Raw genomic sequence first — 16,744 nt, forward strand, 5'->3', positions numbered from 1 at the left:
CATAAAATAGAAACATATCTTAGTTACCTCCACATTCTATTTTAAAAGACTTTTTTTTAAGTGTCAGAAATTTCAAACATGCACATATATTTCAGCTTATTAAACATTGAAATATTAAAAAAAAATTAAAAATTGCATTATATATAATTTAATACTATTAGTTCCATTTTTGGGTTTATTTAAAATTTGGCATGCTTTGCAGTGTGTGAAATTTAAAATTACATGTTTCTTCCCACAGAGCAACATCCGTTTTTAGAAAATATTGAGTTTTGTGTTTTCAACTTTACTATGTGAAAACAATAAAAAAAATCTTTCAAAAACAACTAGGGTTAGACTATAAATATTTATAGAACTGGTGTAAGAAGAGAAACAAGTAATCTGAAACTGTAGACAAACTGATTTTAGCCAGCACAGTGTCAGTGCTGCCTGAAATCTTTACATCAGCATATTCATAAGCAGATGGGGAATAATGCCATAACAGAACAGCAGAAAGAATACCTCCCCAATTGAGGAATATCAAGAGATATTGTCCTCTCAAACAACCTCTCAGAAACCCTCATCTACAAGGATCTATAAAATGCATTTCTGATAAAAGAAAGGTTGCTGTATATTATATTAATTTTCCAGTGGGCTGAACAGCAAGCAGATGACAGATCAATATCAATGTAATCAATATAAAAGGTTCTGGAACATACTGCCCTTCCTACTCCTCACTGTTTATCTTATAATTTGAACTGCTACCTGTTATACTCCCAATACACCTGCATTGGACTGTTAATGTTGCATATAGCTGTACTTGCTAGAAAAAAATTAGAATAAAAAAATCTCTATTCTGGCTGCATTATAATTTTGTAAATTATCATTGTGATAAACACAAGCAATACTTAGGTTTTAATTTTTTTTAAAGAAACTAATTTGTTTCATGATTAGCATTTTAATTTTACAATGCATGTACTTATAATAAGTAAAGAAAAAAGAATTTCAATAAAAATCTATATTTACTGCCATATTATAATTTAAAAAAAAAATGGAGTTTCGTGATATTTATTTATCACGGAACTCCATTAGGTGAACTTAACTCCACTTAAGATTTCAAAATCTGTATATATCTTACTGTAAAAACATGAAATCTAGTGATTTACTTGTTCATTTTGGTAAAAGCTTCAAATATTCAGTTTTTTACTGTTCTGATACTGTAAATCTTAAGATTTATCAGTTCACAATGGTAGAAGCCCGAAATATCAACACACATTGCTTTTTTGACTTATACTGCTCTGATACAGTAAATCCTAATATTTGGCTGTTCATTGGTAAAATCCCATTTAACAATTGCACTTTCCACTACTTTTCCATTATCCAACTGAAGTATTGTATATTAGGTGCTCTGAATATAATGAATGTGTTACTGGGCAAATTTTCAGGAATAGGAGATATATCCCCCACACAATGCCCTTATTTAAAAAAAATGAATGAACCAGGAAATTATTTCTTGTCTTTGCGCACTATCCAATTTTACCACTTTTCTGATTTTTAAACCAGGGCACGTGCTGGATATATTTCTTGTTCTTGAAGGATTATTGGTAACTACACATGGGGGGGAAGAGATATGTCACCTGTCACTATAAAGTCTGTGTTATATATTTGTTACAGTAAAAACCTGAAATCCATTACTACCAGTTCTTAATAGTAAAAACAAGAAGCTCCTAACGCATTTTACAAAACTAGTTTTTACTAGCAAGAACTAGAAACCACTGTGCCTGCTGGTAAAAATCTGAATCCAAAGTGTAATTCTTAGTATTTATTAGGAGTTACACTTTGGATTCAGGTTTTATTAAGAACTAGTAAAAACTAGTTCCTTCTAAATTTCAGTTAGCAGAAGCCACAAAATCACTGTAAAATGTAATAGAGAGGAAGGTTAAACTTTAGAATAAGACCTGAATCCAAATCTTTGCAACAGCAAATGATGATCTGATATAGCTCCACCCACTGCTTTGTGCTGATTGGCTGCTAAATCACCATGATTTTGCATTGGTGAATGTTGTTCTGCAAGCGATTTAATAGACTTTGATGTTCAGCTAGTAAGAAAAGCTTAGGTTAGTTTATGCCACCAAATTAGGATGGATTCTAGTGAAAAGGGATGTCCGTAATGTTTAGTATGCACCATTTTTCACTTGAATCCATCCTGAATTTGGTGGTTTAAAACTAACCTGATCGTTTTTCATCAGTGGAAATGAAAATCTGTTAAGAAAACTCCTACTACAAATGACAGTGAAGTTTCTCACCCTGTCTGTTGTATTCCTGCCAGCTGTTCTCTGGCATTTGTGGGGGACTTGGTTTCTGCTGTGCATGGTGGCACAAGGTCTCAACTTGAAGTAGGCGCCTCCGTAGCCAGGTGGGAAGGAGCAGTAGTGCGTAGCACACGCTTCTTGATTAGACCGGGGTTCGAGCCCGTCACCACCAAATACGGAGGAAGCGGAAAGGTCAGGGAATGACCACCGCATATCCCGGAGCAATATGGCCTTAGTTGCTAATGCTCCTAAAAACCAAATAACAAACAAACATCAACTTGAAGTACTTGTGAATCGCAGTGTAGAGAGCAAAACTGGGCCACCCTGCATAAGTTCTGACTTTCTGGGAAGAAAACAAGATTTATTCTCCTGAAAGAAACCCTGCATTCAAGAAGATTTCCAGTTATTTAGATTGCCAACAGATCCATAAAGCTCTTCTCAGAAATCAAATACCTCAGTGTTATTATTGACATTAAACTGACCTTTTACTGACACTTGGTATTATATATGGCAACTAAGATAAAGAAATATTCTGCTATGATCACTCAGATGAATAAGGTGGATTGGAGACTCAAATGTTAGAGCCTTAGTGCTCATAAGGCTGTATTTCTTCAAATAGCCTGTTATGGTGCAGTGGTATGCCACCATTGTAAGGAATAAGCTTAAAATTGGGGTCAGTACAAAGATCTATGCTACCCACCATCATGAGGGCCTGCTGCACTCTAAGTAACCCCCACCCTCCAGGGCCTAGTAGGCTTTATGCCACTATACGTAGAGGTGTTTAAGTGAGGACTCTCAAAGATTGAAAAAGGGCATCCAGTGGAGACAGTTAGCATTCATCTTGACCTTGCAAATCAGCCTAAGCAGGAGAGGAAAAGGACAGTGGACAAATTTTAGTCAATCTGGCAAGAAATCTGGGGTAGTACTACAGACAGTGCTATAACCAAGAAGTTTATTCCCTCTGTTATGATCATGAGACCAAAATGTCCCTCCTGGTTCTCTTCAGGATTACAGGTCATGTTCTTGTTAATGAAGCATGGCCTCTTTCAGCATAAACTAATTCGTGGCATTGAAGATAACCACACTGTTTCTTCGAACTTGAGAGTTATGTACCAGTGTTCAGAATGCGATAACTATCAAGTTGACTGTTCACCAAGATCCAAGGCAATCCCTCCAACTCACAACACCTGTTTCTCTCGGAAGAAAACTTTTACACTGCATTTACTGAATTCACTCATTTGGGCTTCCAGAAAGGATGAGCCAACTATCGTACAAACATACAGAATCAAAATGCTAACCAAGACCTGTGGCCACATCCTTTACTGGTGATAGCTAGACATTGCACTGTCTTCCTCCTTCGTAAATCTGGCCTTTACAGAGTTTTGTATTCATCACATTGCCTGATGAGGAGTTAGGGAGAACCCATGGTGCCACATTACATCATAGTGCTAGGAAGACTCTTCCTAGCACTATAACCATGACACGACGCTTCACTCTGAATATGGTGGAACATCACCCATCTTCCACGAAATTTGACCGGACTGCAGCCTGATGACAGGATTTTGGATTTTGCCACCAATTCCCACTTTCGGCTTGTCCAAAGTATGCGTCCAACAACTTTTGACTCCAGGATTGACCAAAAAATGCAAATTACAAAAAATAGGTGCAACCCATAAGATGGAAGCTTATTTAAAAGAGCTATACACCAAGCACAATTAAAAGCCTTTGAAGTGTCAAGTGAAACAGTTTGACTTCCATAAAATTTTTCCATTGAATTTATTTATTGATGGGTAACATAAGCCAATATATCACTAGTGGAGCGATACTTATGGAATCCATATTGGTGATCATTGACCAGATGAAAGGTTTCGAGATAGTTTAGGAGTAGGCAGTTAATGGATTTCTCCATTATTTTTGAAAGAGTAGAAATAAGTGCAATGGGACGATAATTGTATGGGGGTTAGTCACCCCTTTTTGGCAACTGGCTGGATATGAGATTTTCTGACCACACCAAAGTTCTCAACAGTTGTAAAGCAGTTATTAATCAGTCCAAAGTAGATTTTGAATAGGCTAAGAATCAAAAACTTGCTTTTGTCCGAAGTAGTCAAGCATTCTGGTCTCTTGCCAAACTTACTGGCTGCAACTTTTGCGTATCTGTTCTCCCAGCTCTATTGAAACCTGATGGTTCTATTGCAACTACAGTTAAATATAAAACTGATTTGCTATCATCCTACTTTTCTTTTAACTCTTGTATTGATGATCTTGGTTAATCACCTCCTACCATTCCCAGTACAATCCACCAGTTGCCTCCTGTGGTCTTTTGTCAAAAAAGATGCCAGAAGAATTTTTAACAACCTAGATGGCACGACCTCCAGGTCCTGGTGATATTTCTCCACTTGTTCTCAAAACCTGTGCTCCGAGCTTACTCCTTTCCTGTCACCTTTTTCTACTTTCTTATTCCACTGGTGTTTTTCTTTCTGTTTGGAAATTTGTCCATATTCAGACAGCTCCTAAAAACAGTGACAAATCCCTCCCATCCAATTATCACCTCATTGCGCTCTCGTCTGCTCTTTCTAAAGTAATCGAGAAATCCATTAACTGCCAACTCCCAAACTACCATGAAACCTTTTGTCTGATTGGTTGTCACCAATATGGATTCTGTTAGTGTCGATCCACTGGTAAGATATTGGCTTATGCCCATCTGTGGACAGGTTCAGTGGAAATGTTTGGTGAAGCTCAAGAAGTTGCTCTTGACATTTTTTTTTCTTATCCACAGTTTTGCTGATGTTAGTACATTGCATTCCACCTTCCAGTTTGGGAAACCTTGTTCTGTCTAAACAGATTCAACTTCTTGAATGTCCATTACTAATTCCTTAAATGCTGATCTCTGGGTAATGCTCCATTGTGGCAAAGGTAACTTAGTTAATTGCAATTATTCTAAAACTTAGTCTTGCCTTATATCTTGCAAAGATGATTCTTCTGCTCCTATGCTTATTTTCAATAACACTCTGATTTCTAGACAAGATAACATTTCTCTGTTGGGGATTACTCTGACTTCTAATCTCTCTTGGCATAAGCACATTACAAATATTGCTTCCTCTGCATCTAAACAACTGGGTATTTTCTCTTTCCCTCTCAGGGTTACTTTTCTTCAAAGCAGCTATTTACTCTGTATAAATCACAAATCCATCCTACCATGGAATATTGTTCCCACATCTGGGGCAGTGCTTCCAAAACCTCTCAGGCTTCTAGATTCCATTCAAAAGAGTGTAGTTAGGTTAATTTATGACTCATCTGTAACCAAATCTCTCCATTCTCTGTCTCATAGATGTTTGGTTTCTGCTGCATGCCTTTTCTATAGATACTTCTATGGGCAGTGTTCTTCTAAATTGGATTCTATAATTCACAACACATTCTATATGGATTTCCCTGGGCATTGTGGAACTTTCTGTATCCAGCTTCACTGCACCCTCACTGACTTGTCTTCAGTCACTACCTCTATCAGAATAACTGCACAAACAGGCATCCTTTTATGAATTTTCCCATACCATTGCATAACTGTAGGTCTACTCAGTGACTTCTTTTTAAATGTTAAAAATTTATGCATAATAGTGGTGGCAGACTGCAGTTCATTGTACAGAAATATACACCCGTACCTTCTCGGGTTTGGTAAATTTAACTATGATTACACTTTTGTGATTATTCTACCAATGTACTGCAACATACACATTTTCCAGTTGGTGAATAAAAATTTAGAGATATCCTCTATCACCTAGTAGTAGATTCACTATTGTATCATGTACTCTATTTACACAATGTTTTAGTTTTGTAAATGAGGTTTTCGAACACCTGTATTACTGGTTCAACCAAGAGAGGAAATCAAGGGAAACTGGCGGGGGGGGGGTGCTCTTTTGACAGGAAAGTGTGCCATTTCACAAATTTGTTGTTGCCATGGCTTCATTCTACAAGTGCAGGTTACTTTAGCATCCTCCCTTTCCCAATTCATCTGATCTTGTTCCCCCCCCACCCCTGATTTTCCTGTTTTCCTAATCTCAAAAAAACAACTTTGGTAAGCATCCATTTTGTCACATATAAGATTATGGCTGTTGTGGATAGACAATATGTATTTGACTTAAAGTTGTAGCTGTGATAAAAGCACTTCGGTACCACTAGGCCATGCCTGCAGAGTTACAAGGAGAGAAGTAACTTTGAACTGATCCTCCAGATAGGTTCTTAGTTATGCTTAAAACTTATGGGAGATCCCTCATCTGTAAGATTGCTTGAATACTCTGTTTTGGGGAAGTAGTATGTGCAGTATTACTGTTAAAAATATAATGCAGTTTTTATATTTAATATAAAATAGAAAGGAAAAAAAAAGTCTAACTATTGTCTTGTTTGAGAAGATATAAATTTCTTTTTAGGAGACCAGTTAAAAGCTATTGCAACTATGTCTGTTGGCTATGAGCATATTGATCTTGAAGAATGCAAGAAAAGGTAAAAATTCAGATTCTATTTTTATATCTCGCATCTTATTTTTGTTTTGACAGATATCAGAGCTTTCTTTTCAGTATTATTTTTATACTTATGTTGTTATTCTTAACCTGGAGCCAAGCACGCGGGATCTTGTAAAGGGGTGGGCTGCATGATTTCAAGGATTTTGTGTTCTTCACCTAACTTGGTCAACACAGCCAAAACTGGGTATTTTAGCTGCATGGAGAGATTAACTTAAAATTAGCCACCACACACACACACACACATCCAGTTATTCAAGCATGCACACTTAATGCTTTATGGCAGAAATTCATTTGTTACACCCTCTGACTTTGCATGGTGATGTCGCATTGGTACAATTGTTGAAATGCATGGGTTTTTTGATTGACATTTTTCTTACTCTCAGTCAAGATAAGTTGAGATAATATTCAAAACTATTTATTTATTTATTTTTAACATATAATATACACAACAGGCATTCGCTCAGTTAAAGTGTATAACAGAGCAAAGGTTGTACAAAACATAAAAATAAATGGTAGACTAATATACTTTGTACAATGAAAGTTAATTCAAACGGGAAAAGTCCAATTCACAAAAATAAAAAAGATATTCATGACGTCAAGTCCAGCGCTATGTAAACTCACAGAAAGCAGTTTGCTGCAGGAGACATCATCACACACACACACGAATTAATGAGGACATCTTTAGCCCAGAACTCATCCGTCAATCGGTCAACCTACTCCAAATAGTTCTGTGAAACTGTTTCTTGTTCACAGCCATATCCAAGTCAAACTTATTCATGAGTGCCAATGTTCTTTTGAAGGAGTTCCTGGATATCTCTAATCTGGAGTTACCGATGTGGAATGTAGTCTTCTATCTAGTAGCCACCACTGGAGCATGAAGGTCAATATGGCACAGAAGATCCGGTAGGTAGGTTGAACCAGCGAAGATGTGGTACAACAGTTTTAAATCAAGAACAGTTCGCCGAGTTTCCAGAGATTGAAGCTTGAAGTAGGAACAGATTCCAGTAGAAGATTCTGTGGTAAAACATGGGGTTATGTCTGGAAAGATAGTGGATAAATTTCATCTGGAGCGATTCTATTTGCTGTATCAAGTATGCATAGTGTGGCTTCCATATAGGAGAAGCAAACTCCACTATAGGAAGTATAGTTGTCTTAAATAGGAGCATAGAGAACTTGAGGATCTTGAAATCTGTACGTCTGCCGTTTAATGAAGCCAATTTGTTTTTCACTCTTATCATTTAGATAAGAGAGGCTCCGTTTTATTTTTTAATGCTCATGTCAAAAGCAGTGTGGAGTGTTTTATTTAACACTCCTATCGTGTTTGCATTTTGATTACACTTATTGTGTTCAGGTCAGTATGACCCGAGCGTCTATGGGTGTCGTTTTATTGGTGTTAAATTAATATGGCAGTAATGTGTTTACTAAATAATAAAAGAAATAAGAATATATGTAGCATTTATTGACCAAAAGTTTATGAACAGCAGTAATGGATAAACAATTGTTACATACATCTGAAAAACATAGTAGTTATATCATACATTTAGTTTTTTAGTCTTGGCAGTAGTAATATACATGAGCTTTACATACATATTTTGAGCACTTACAACATAGTATATTGGTTTTGTTGTCCTTTGAAGAGGGACAACAAAAGTCACGGTCTAATCAAGAAGCGTATCCGACTGGGGTTCGAGCCCATGACCACCAAATACGGAGGATGCAGAAAGGTCAGGGAATGATCAATGCATATCCCCGGAGCAATATGGCCTTAGTTGCTAATGCGCCTAAAAACCAAAATAACAAACAACATAACTTGAGATTTATATTCTCCAGCTAAAAGCAGTAGGTTGAAATATGCTTCTAATTCAACTACTGTTAGTTCTTGCAACTGGTCACCATAAATTCCTTTTCCTTCTAAATTTGATATCTTCAAAATTAAGCTTACAATTTTTGGCATAAAAAATAAGCAGTAGGAGGATTTTATATCATATATTCTAGACATAGCATACTTTGTTGGTCCAGGATTCAACGTAATAATATTTTCTGAAGAAAATCTTTCTTGTTGATTAGGTGTGTTGCAGTTCCACACTATATTGCCATTATTCGTAATTAGCCACAACAGCTTCATCTGAAATCTTAGGTTCCACTTCATCCAATTCACTATGCACCTCTGCTTCAGACAAATGGTCCTCTACTTCAGAAGTATTATTATTACTATCAGAAGCAATCAAAAGATTCTCAATTTCACTGTCCGTCAAAGATCTTAGTACATATCTTCAACAATTTCTTCCTACTGTTGTCTCTTAGAGTAGCACCAAGCTTGATGTTTACCAAGAAACTGACACAAGTGCACACTGGCAGATATATGTGAGAAGGCACCAACAAGCCCCCACCAGCTTCAACAGGCATCAACTTGTCGTTCACTGCACACACATAACGCACTTGTTGAAACTTGTTCAAGAAACGTAGTAATGTAAGTTATTTCTATGAAAATAAAACAAAACCAATAAAATACGATCATTTATGATAATAATTCGCTTCTCGTTCCTTAAATTTTAACAAAACTGATCGTTGGGTCATATTGACCCGAGCACAATAAGTGTAACAATTAAATTTATAAAAAAAACTTAACTGCAAAATTTTTTTGTCAACCTAGGTACACCATTATTCACATCTGGTGAGTATGGGCTTGGCACACCCAGGGCCCTGAGCTGGATATCATCATTCTTCTCTTTCTTGGTGATTCCTTTCTGCTTCTCTCTCTCACTCTCAGGGTAACTTGGGAATTTTTTTTTTGGCTGGTGCAACATAAGCCTCAAGCTTCCTTGCACCATATGGCTAATAACAAATAATAAATAATAATAATAAATTAGTAAAAGTCAGAGCGGCAACAAAATATTTAAATAAATATAGGATTTATGGGCATTAAAAGAAGGCGATCAGATCATATTGACCCGAACACAATAGGAGGATTAAAAAAATAATTGAAAATGTTTTTAATATAAGAAATGTATTTTACGATTTTGAATAATTTCTTACTGATTTATAAGGTTATAAGTGGAGTTACTTTTTTACCGTTTTACTGAGTGCGCATATGAGGAACAAAAAAAAAAAAAAAAAAAAAAAAGACTAATTATGGGTTAGAAGAATCAGTACTGCATTTCAAATATAATTCAGTGTGTGTATAATTAATTTTTGTCTTTTATAAGTAGTATTCCTTTTCTCCCTTTTGAAAGCTAGAATGCATTTCATTCAGTATTTCTGCTTGGGGGGAATACTAGTATAAATAGAAGCTGTTGTTGTTGTTATTTGGTTTTTAGGAGCATTAGCAACTAAGGCCATATTGCTCTGGCGATATGCGGTGGTCATTCCCTGACCTTTCCGCATACTCCGTATTTGGTGGTCACGGGTTCGAATCCCGGTCTGATCAAGAAGCGTATGCTATGCATTGCTGCTCCTGCCCACCTATAAATAGAAGCATTTATATTCTGATGTAAATAGGACATAATGAAATTAAATATTACATTTGCAATGTCTGAAATCCAGCAACTTCGGGACCTGGAGGTTGCTGGTTTTTAGAGTATATCTAACCGATCATGAAATATCAATGTTCAAGCACAGATAAATGGAAAATGCATTGGCAGAGTGGTCATATACTTTTTGATAATTTTTCTATATTATGTATATTTTTATTAACTATATTTTATTCCTTGGGTTAGTTGGTAAAACTGGTAAACGAGAAACAAACTCAATACACTGTAGATCTGATATAACGTGGCTTGATATAATGTGTAATTGCTTATAACGTAGTCAAAGGTTAGATTCCAATTTCTCCCATCACTTTTCACGTGCTTTAAATTTGATTGATTCAAAATTTGTTCCAACGCATTTACCAGTTCACTGAACGTTTATAGTTGCTGATTTTTTACAGGCCTCATGGAGTGATTAACACAATTGCTATTTGTAAACATCTTACGAATAAACTTTATAGTACCACTTTTAATTTCTTTTGTTGTTTCGGTCATCTTAATGCTTCATTTGCCTTTGTATTAGGCAGGTTGGAGGTGCCCATGACTAATTTACAAAGACAGTGAAATAATTTTTTTTCTTTTTTTTTTCCCTTTTTTTTTTTTTTTTTTTTATTTGTCATTATTTCATTTTACTTTATTGATTGAACTATGTATTTAGAAGGCAAGTTCAGTGAATAAATGCAAATAAACTCAAAGCTGCCCTGGAAAGATGCAATAGTGTTTAAATCTTGCATGTGCTGTCTGGAAATTGGAAGTAAGCATTACTCTATATAATGCCAGTGTGTGTTTTAAAATTTTTTTCTTTTCTTTTTTAATAAAAAAATTAATGTCCACGGAAAGTTCTCAAAATAAAAAAAGAAAAGCATGGTCAGTTCAAAAAAAGCTAGCTGCACTGGACTTACTGAAATGGGGAAAGATGCAAGTGGAGATATCTCTTCACACAAGTGTGGGGAATCTACTCTCAGGGGATGGATAAAAGAAGAAACTAATCTAAAACTTTTTGTGCCATCTGTGGGTGCTCATTTAAGAAAGAAAAATACGGAACTTAAAAATAACTTTTGCTGCTGAACAACTGTCTTTCCCACCCTCCTACAGAAAGCCTCATAAGCTGTGATGGTAAAATAAAGGCTATTTGCCAACGAATACGACCTCAAAGGTCCAACCTTTGGATCAAGGCATTATGTTGACCTGCAAGATACATTACATGTTTTATGCAATAATGTGTAGAAGGTAATGCCTATATCTGATGAAATTATCAGAAGTCAAGCTGAAAAACAAGCTAAAAAAAGACTGGGACAACCAGCGTGGAGTATAAGCATATCAGAAAGAATTCAAAGCACGGAAGGGCTAGCTCAGCCGATGGAAAAAGAGACATGGAATTTGCCAGGTTGCAGTTTTGGGAAATTTGATCTGCAGATACCAGGCTACTGATGACTATCCATCACAATTTACCAAAGGCAGATATGTTCCAGAACAAATTTATAATTGCAGCGAAATAGGATTTGTTATCACATGCTTCCTGATAAGATGCTAGCATGTAAATCTGATGAACAAAAAAAGGCACAGTGCTTTAAAGTGATGAAGGACAGGGCGACATTGCTGTTTTGTGTCCATAAAACTAGCACACACACACACACACACACACACACAGTCAAACCAATGTGCATAGGAAAATAGAGGGCACCAAGGTGTTTCCACCACAAAAAAATGCAGGTGTTAGTGTTTTCATATCTCCACAGTAAGAATGCCAGGATGACCAGAGATTTTTGAGGAATGGTTTCATAAACTTTTTGTGCCATCTGTGTGTGCTCATTTAAGAAAGAAAAAATATGGAACCTAAAGAACTTTTGCTTCTGGACAACTATCTTGTCCACCCTCCTATAGAAAACCTTATAAGCCATGATGGTAAATTAAGGGCTATTTACCAAAGAATAAGACCTTAAAGATCCAACCCTTGGATCAAGGCATTATATTGACCTGCAAGATGCAATATAGGAAAAATTTAAATGAATAATTGATGAGGAATTATCCATAACAGAATGCCTGAAGAAGCCCACACTGCCTAGTGTTTTTGACTTGGCAGATAAGGTACATGGGACCATATCGCCATCTGAAATTGAGAAGTGTTGGGAGCAAGGTTTGCATGAAGCATTTACAATTGCAATTGATTCAGAGAACAAGAAACAGATGAGGAAGAGTTTGAGGGGTTTGCTGAAGAGGACGTTGACAAGGCAAATGCACAGTTTATCAAGAACTGGTTATGCAGTGTGGCAGTCATGGCATTTATGACTGGATCCATATTAATGATGATTGCCCTGCTTATGAATGCTTAAGTGACCAGATGATTGCAGCAAGTTCTCTGTCTCCAGGCCCAAACTGGAGCCACATCTTGTGACAACAGTGATGAAGAGGAAGATGACACACTACTTCCTCTGCCCCATAAAGTAACAGAGGCTTTAGCAGCCATGGAAACTGCACTACAGTGACTAGAATCAGAGAAGGTAGATAGAATTCATATCCTTCATTTGAAATCAATTATTGAAATTGCAAAAAAGAAGAAACAGAAGACAACGAAGCAGTTAATTCTAGATTTTTTTATTAAAAAAAACCACAATGTAATCAAGTTACTATGTAGACTTTATCAAGTGCTCATATCAGATAGTTATTTCATTGTCAAAATGCATTAGCATTAGTTGAGGCATATGATGCAAGAAAGCAAGCTTATACAGCATCAGCCCAAAAAAAGAAAACTTCCCATTTCATCCACCCGGTCACTCCAAATTTTGTCTAGTTCAGCCTTAAATTATTTAAGCTATCAACTTCCACAACAATAGATAGAAGTCTTTTCCAACAATCAGCTACCCGCTGGCTAAAGGCAAACTTCTGTACACCTGTTCTATAGTTGTTTTTCCTCAATTTGAATCTATGCCCCCTCAGGTTATCTGAGGGGGCATAGATGCATACTTAATCTGAGCAAGCAGAAGTATCCCATCAGCATTGAGCATGCTCAAACCATTCAAGGCCTTATACACCTCAATCAGATGACCTTGCAGGTGCCTAGTCTCCAGATGCTGCAACTTGCAGAATTTAAGCCTCTCTTGGTAAGAGCACCCCTTTGCCTCTCACCAATCTTGTTGCCCTTCTCTGTACTTGTTCTTGCAACTCTAAAACTTCCTAAAATGAGGCCTCTAGAACTGAACTCAAGGTGTGGCCTGACCATTGCCTTATACAAAGGGGTACTCATCTCCTTGTCTCTGCTAGCAAAATTCCTATATATCATTGACAAAACTACATGACCTGCTCTGGCAACCTGTTTGCACTGCTCAAAGAACTTCATATCTGACTGCACAATTACCTCCAGTTCTTTTTCATTCTCCACCTCCCTGAGTGTAGTACCACACAGTTGGTACGTTTCTCTTGGGTTACTGCTACCCATATGCAGTATTTTGCATTTGTCAATTTTAAACTTCAGTTGCCACTTCTCAGCCCATCTGCCTAACTTTTCTAGATCCTGTTGCAGTGGCATACTGTCTTTACTGTCATTAACCACCCTGCCAACTTTCTCTACTGTTGAGAAAGAAGGCGGAGCCTTCGAAAGCTTCAGGTATTTTATCGCTTTTAACCTGGTATATTTTATTGTATTTTATGATATTTTATTTGTTTTACAGATTTTTTATAGCTTTTAACCTGGTATTTTAATTGTTTTATACTGTAAATAGTAATTTATTGTAAGCTTAATTATAAAGTTATCAAAATTTTGGCTTTTGTTTTATTTTGTCATTTCAACATACGGTTGGTGAAAAATGCTTAAAATTATATTATGAATTTACCCAACCACAGAGGCCTATTTGGAGAAGAGTGCTATTGTTGCTGTATGTGAGGAAGGATGATCTTCCCGTAATATTGCTTATAGTGTCTTGTAACCAGTCGACAGTGAGTAGAATTCTTTCCAAACTCAAGAATACTGTTTCTGCTGATAGGAAAAAAGGAACCAGACACTGCAAATGAGTCTCTACGCCAAAACAGAACTTGCGTTTTGAAGCGTCTAAGCCTTAAAAACCATAAAGCTTCTTTGTCTGAGTTGAAAAGAGAATGGGAAGAACATAGTGGTAGCAAGTGCAATAACAGTCAGAAGACACCTCTTCGAAAATAGACTTGTAGCCTGTCGTCCTAAGAAGAAGCTCCTCCTCACACAAAAAATTTTAAAGGCCTGATTAATTTTGGTGTAAGGAGCATGTCAAATGGATCCCCTAGCAGTGGAACTCAGTTATTTTCTCCAATGAGAAGAAATTCAACCTGCATGGCTCTGATGGGAGACAAACGATTCACCATACAGTATTCTTCAGCACCATACAGTATTCTTCACGTAGACGTGAAGAATACTGTATGGTGTCTACAGTGAAATTCCCTACCAGCCAAATGATATGGGGGTGCTTTTCATATCGTGGAGTAGGTCACCTCCAGTTTATAAAAGGTGGATACTTGGCTATATTGGAAGGCAAATTGCCTCTAGCCATTAGAGACTATTTCAACCTGCCAAGTAACTTCATCTTTCCGGACAACTCTGCTCCTTGTCATTGGGCTAAAAGTGTAAGTAGGCACTTCTGTAGTTACTTTAGCTTCATTTGTGCATTAGAGGTTCGACAGTAATGTGTTTACGTTACAGGTGAAAAATGGTTGGAAGAACGGTCCATTACAACTGTTAGCTGGCCAGGAGACAGCCTGGACCTGAATCCTATAGAGGATTTTTGGCATCATGTGGAATCTGCAGGTGCCAGAAAGAAACAAAAGGCCCTTTGTGTGAACTTCAGGAAGCCATAATTCGTGTTTGGAACCACAAACTATCAGTTGATTATCTTCAGAAATTGATCTTGTCAATGCCTCGACAGTGTGCTGCTGCCATCAGAACCAGAGGCGGTTCAACTAAATATTAGTTTGCACCTGGTGAACTTTTCATTTTGTTTTCCATTTAAAATGATAAATTGAAGCAAATTGAGGGCTTCTGATAACATTTCAGCCATAATCGTCATGTTTACCAAAACTGTTGTATAAAGGTTGCAAATTTTGGAATATTTTGAGAGCACCTGTCAAACATTACTCAGCTTTGCCTTAACTATTAATAAATATCTTTTGTTTATATTTCTATTTGTGATGCTAGTCATTAATGTAACATACCATTGCAAAAAAGGGTTAGAAATGTGAAATTCCGAGCAAAGGAGCACAGGAATTTTCATCGCCACATTGAGTTGTAGTTGTAAGACACTTTTAGAGTTTCCAAAAAAAAAAAAAAAAAAAAAAATACAACACACAGAGCACAAGTCCAGAATTGTAGATCTTGTTGAGATGTGGAATCTGCAGGTGCCAGAAAGAAACAAAAGGCCCTTTGTGTGAACTTCAGGAAGCCATAATTCGTGTTTGGAACCACAAACTATCAGTTGATTATCTTCAGAAATTGATCTTGTCAATGCCTCGACAGTGTGCTGCTGCCATCAGAACCAGAGGCGGTTCAACTAAATATTAGTTTGCACCTGGTGAACTTTTCATTTTGTTTTCCATTTAAAATGATAAATTGAAGCAAATTGAGGGCTTCTGATAACATTTCAGCCATAATCGTCATGTTTTCCAAAACTGTTGTATAAAGGTTGCAAATGCTTATTTTGGAATATTTTGAGAGCACCTGTCAAACATTACTCAGCTTTGCCTTAACTATTAATAAATATCTTTTGTTTATATTTCTATTTGTGATGCTAGTCATTAATGTAACATACCATTGCAAAAAAGGGTTAGAAATGTGAAATTCCTAGGTGATGCACTTTCTTTGAACACTAGTGTATATTATTATTCTTTGATTGAATTGATCACTTTGCTTGCACTGTTGGTTTTGCTTGTGCAGCTTGCCCTGTATTACTTGCAAAACATCATGGCCCGAGGTATGATCTTCTGAAGATACGAATCATTTTCTTCTTCAGACAAAACTTATTCCTTGTGAACTAGTCACTCATGTTTGCATGTATTATTTTGGCCAGTTTGTTATAAGTAAGATAACGGCATGCCATTGTTTTGCAGTCAAGAAAAAAATCATATCATATTAAATATTTACTTAATATGTACAAAGCAAGATATACTCATGGTAGTCAGAATGAACTAAATCCATTTGTGCTGGATTTCCACTTATATGCTATCATAAATGCATGCAAAGACATGTCTGAGATTGTAACAAACTTGTCAGATTGTGATAGTATGGGCATATTTTATGGTAAATGTTCTACGATAGTAGAAACATTCTATTCTTATCATGAAATAGTTTAGAATTTAATTTTATCAGGTCACCATTGATCCAAGACAGTATGTGTAACAATATTAATTATACAAAAATTGCAAACTGTTTTTTTTCCAAAATAAGAAAAATAAGAAT

At 36.4% G+C, this 16,744-nt stretch overlaps 1 protein-coding gene across 1 annotated transcript in view; it reads left to right on the plus strand.

The window, feature by feature from the left end:
* The window catches only part of LOC150089866 (glyoxylate reductase/hydroxypyruvate reductase-like), a 151,727-nt gene that overhangs the window by 40,120 nt on the left and 94,863 nt on the right, over positions 1–16,744 (plus strand). Inside the window, exon 3 of the mRNA XM_090368871.1 lies at positions 6,710–6,782. Coding sequence (XP_090224997.1) covers positions 6,710–6,782 — 73 coding nt within the window. The remainder of the gene's footprint in view (positions 1–6,709; positions 6,783–16,744) is intronic.

Source organism: Mastigoproctus giganteus, chromosome 2 (genome assembly GCF_048544385.1).
Source record: "Mastigoproctus giganteus isolate SK-2022 chromosome 2, ASM4854438v1, whole genome shotgun sequence".
NCBI lineage: Eukaryota > Metazoa > Arthropoda > Arachnida > Uropygi > Thelyphonidae > Mastigoproctus > Mastigoproctus giganteus.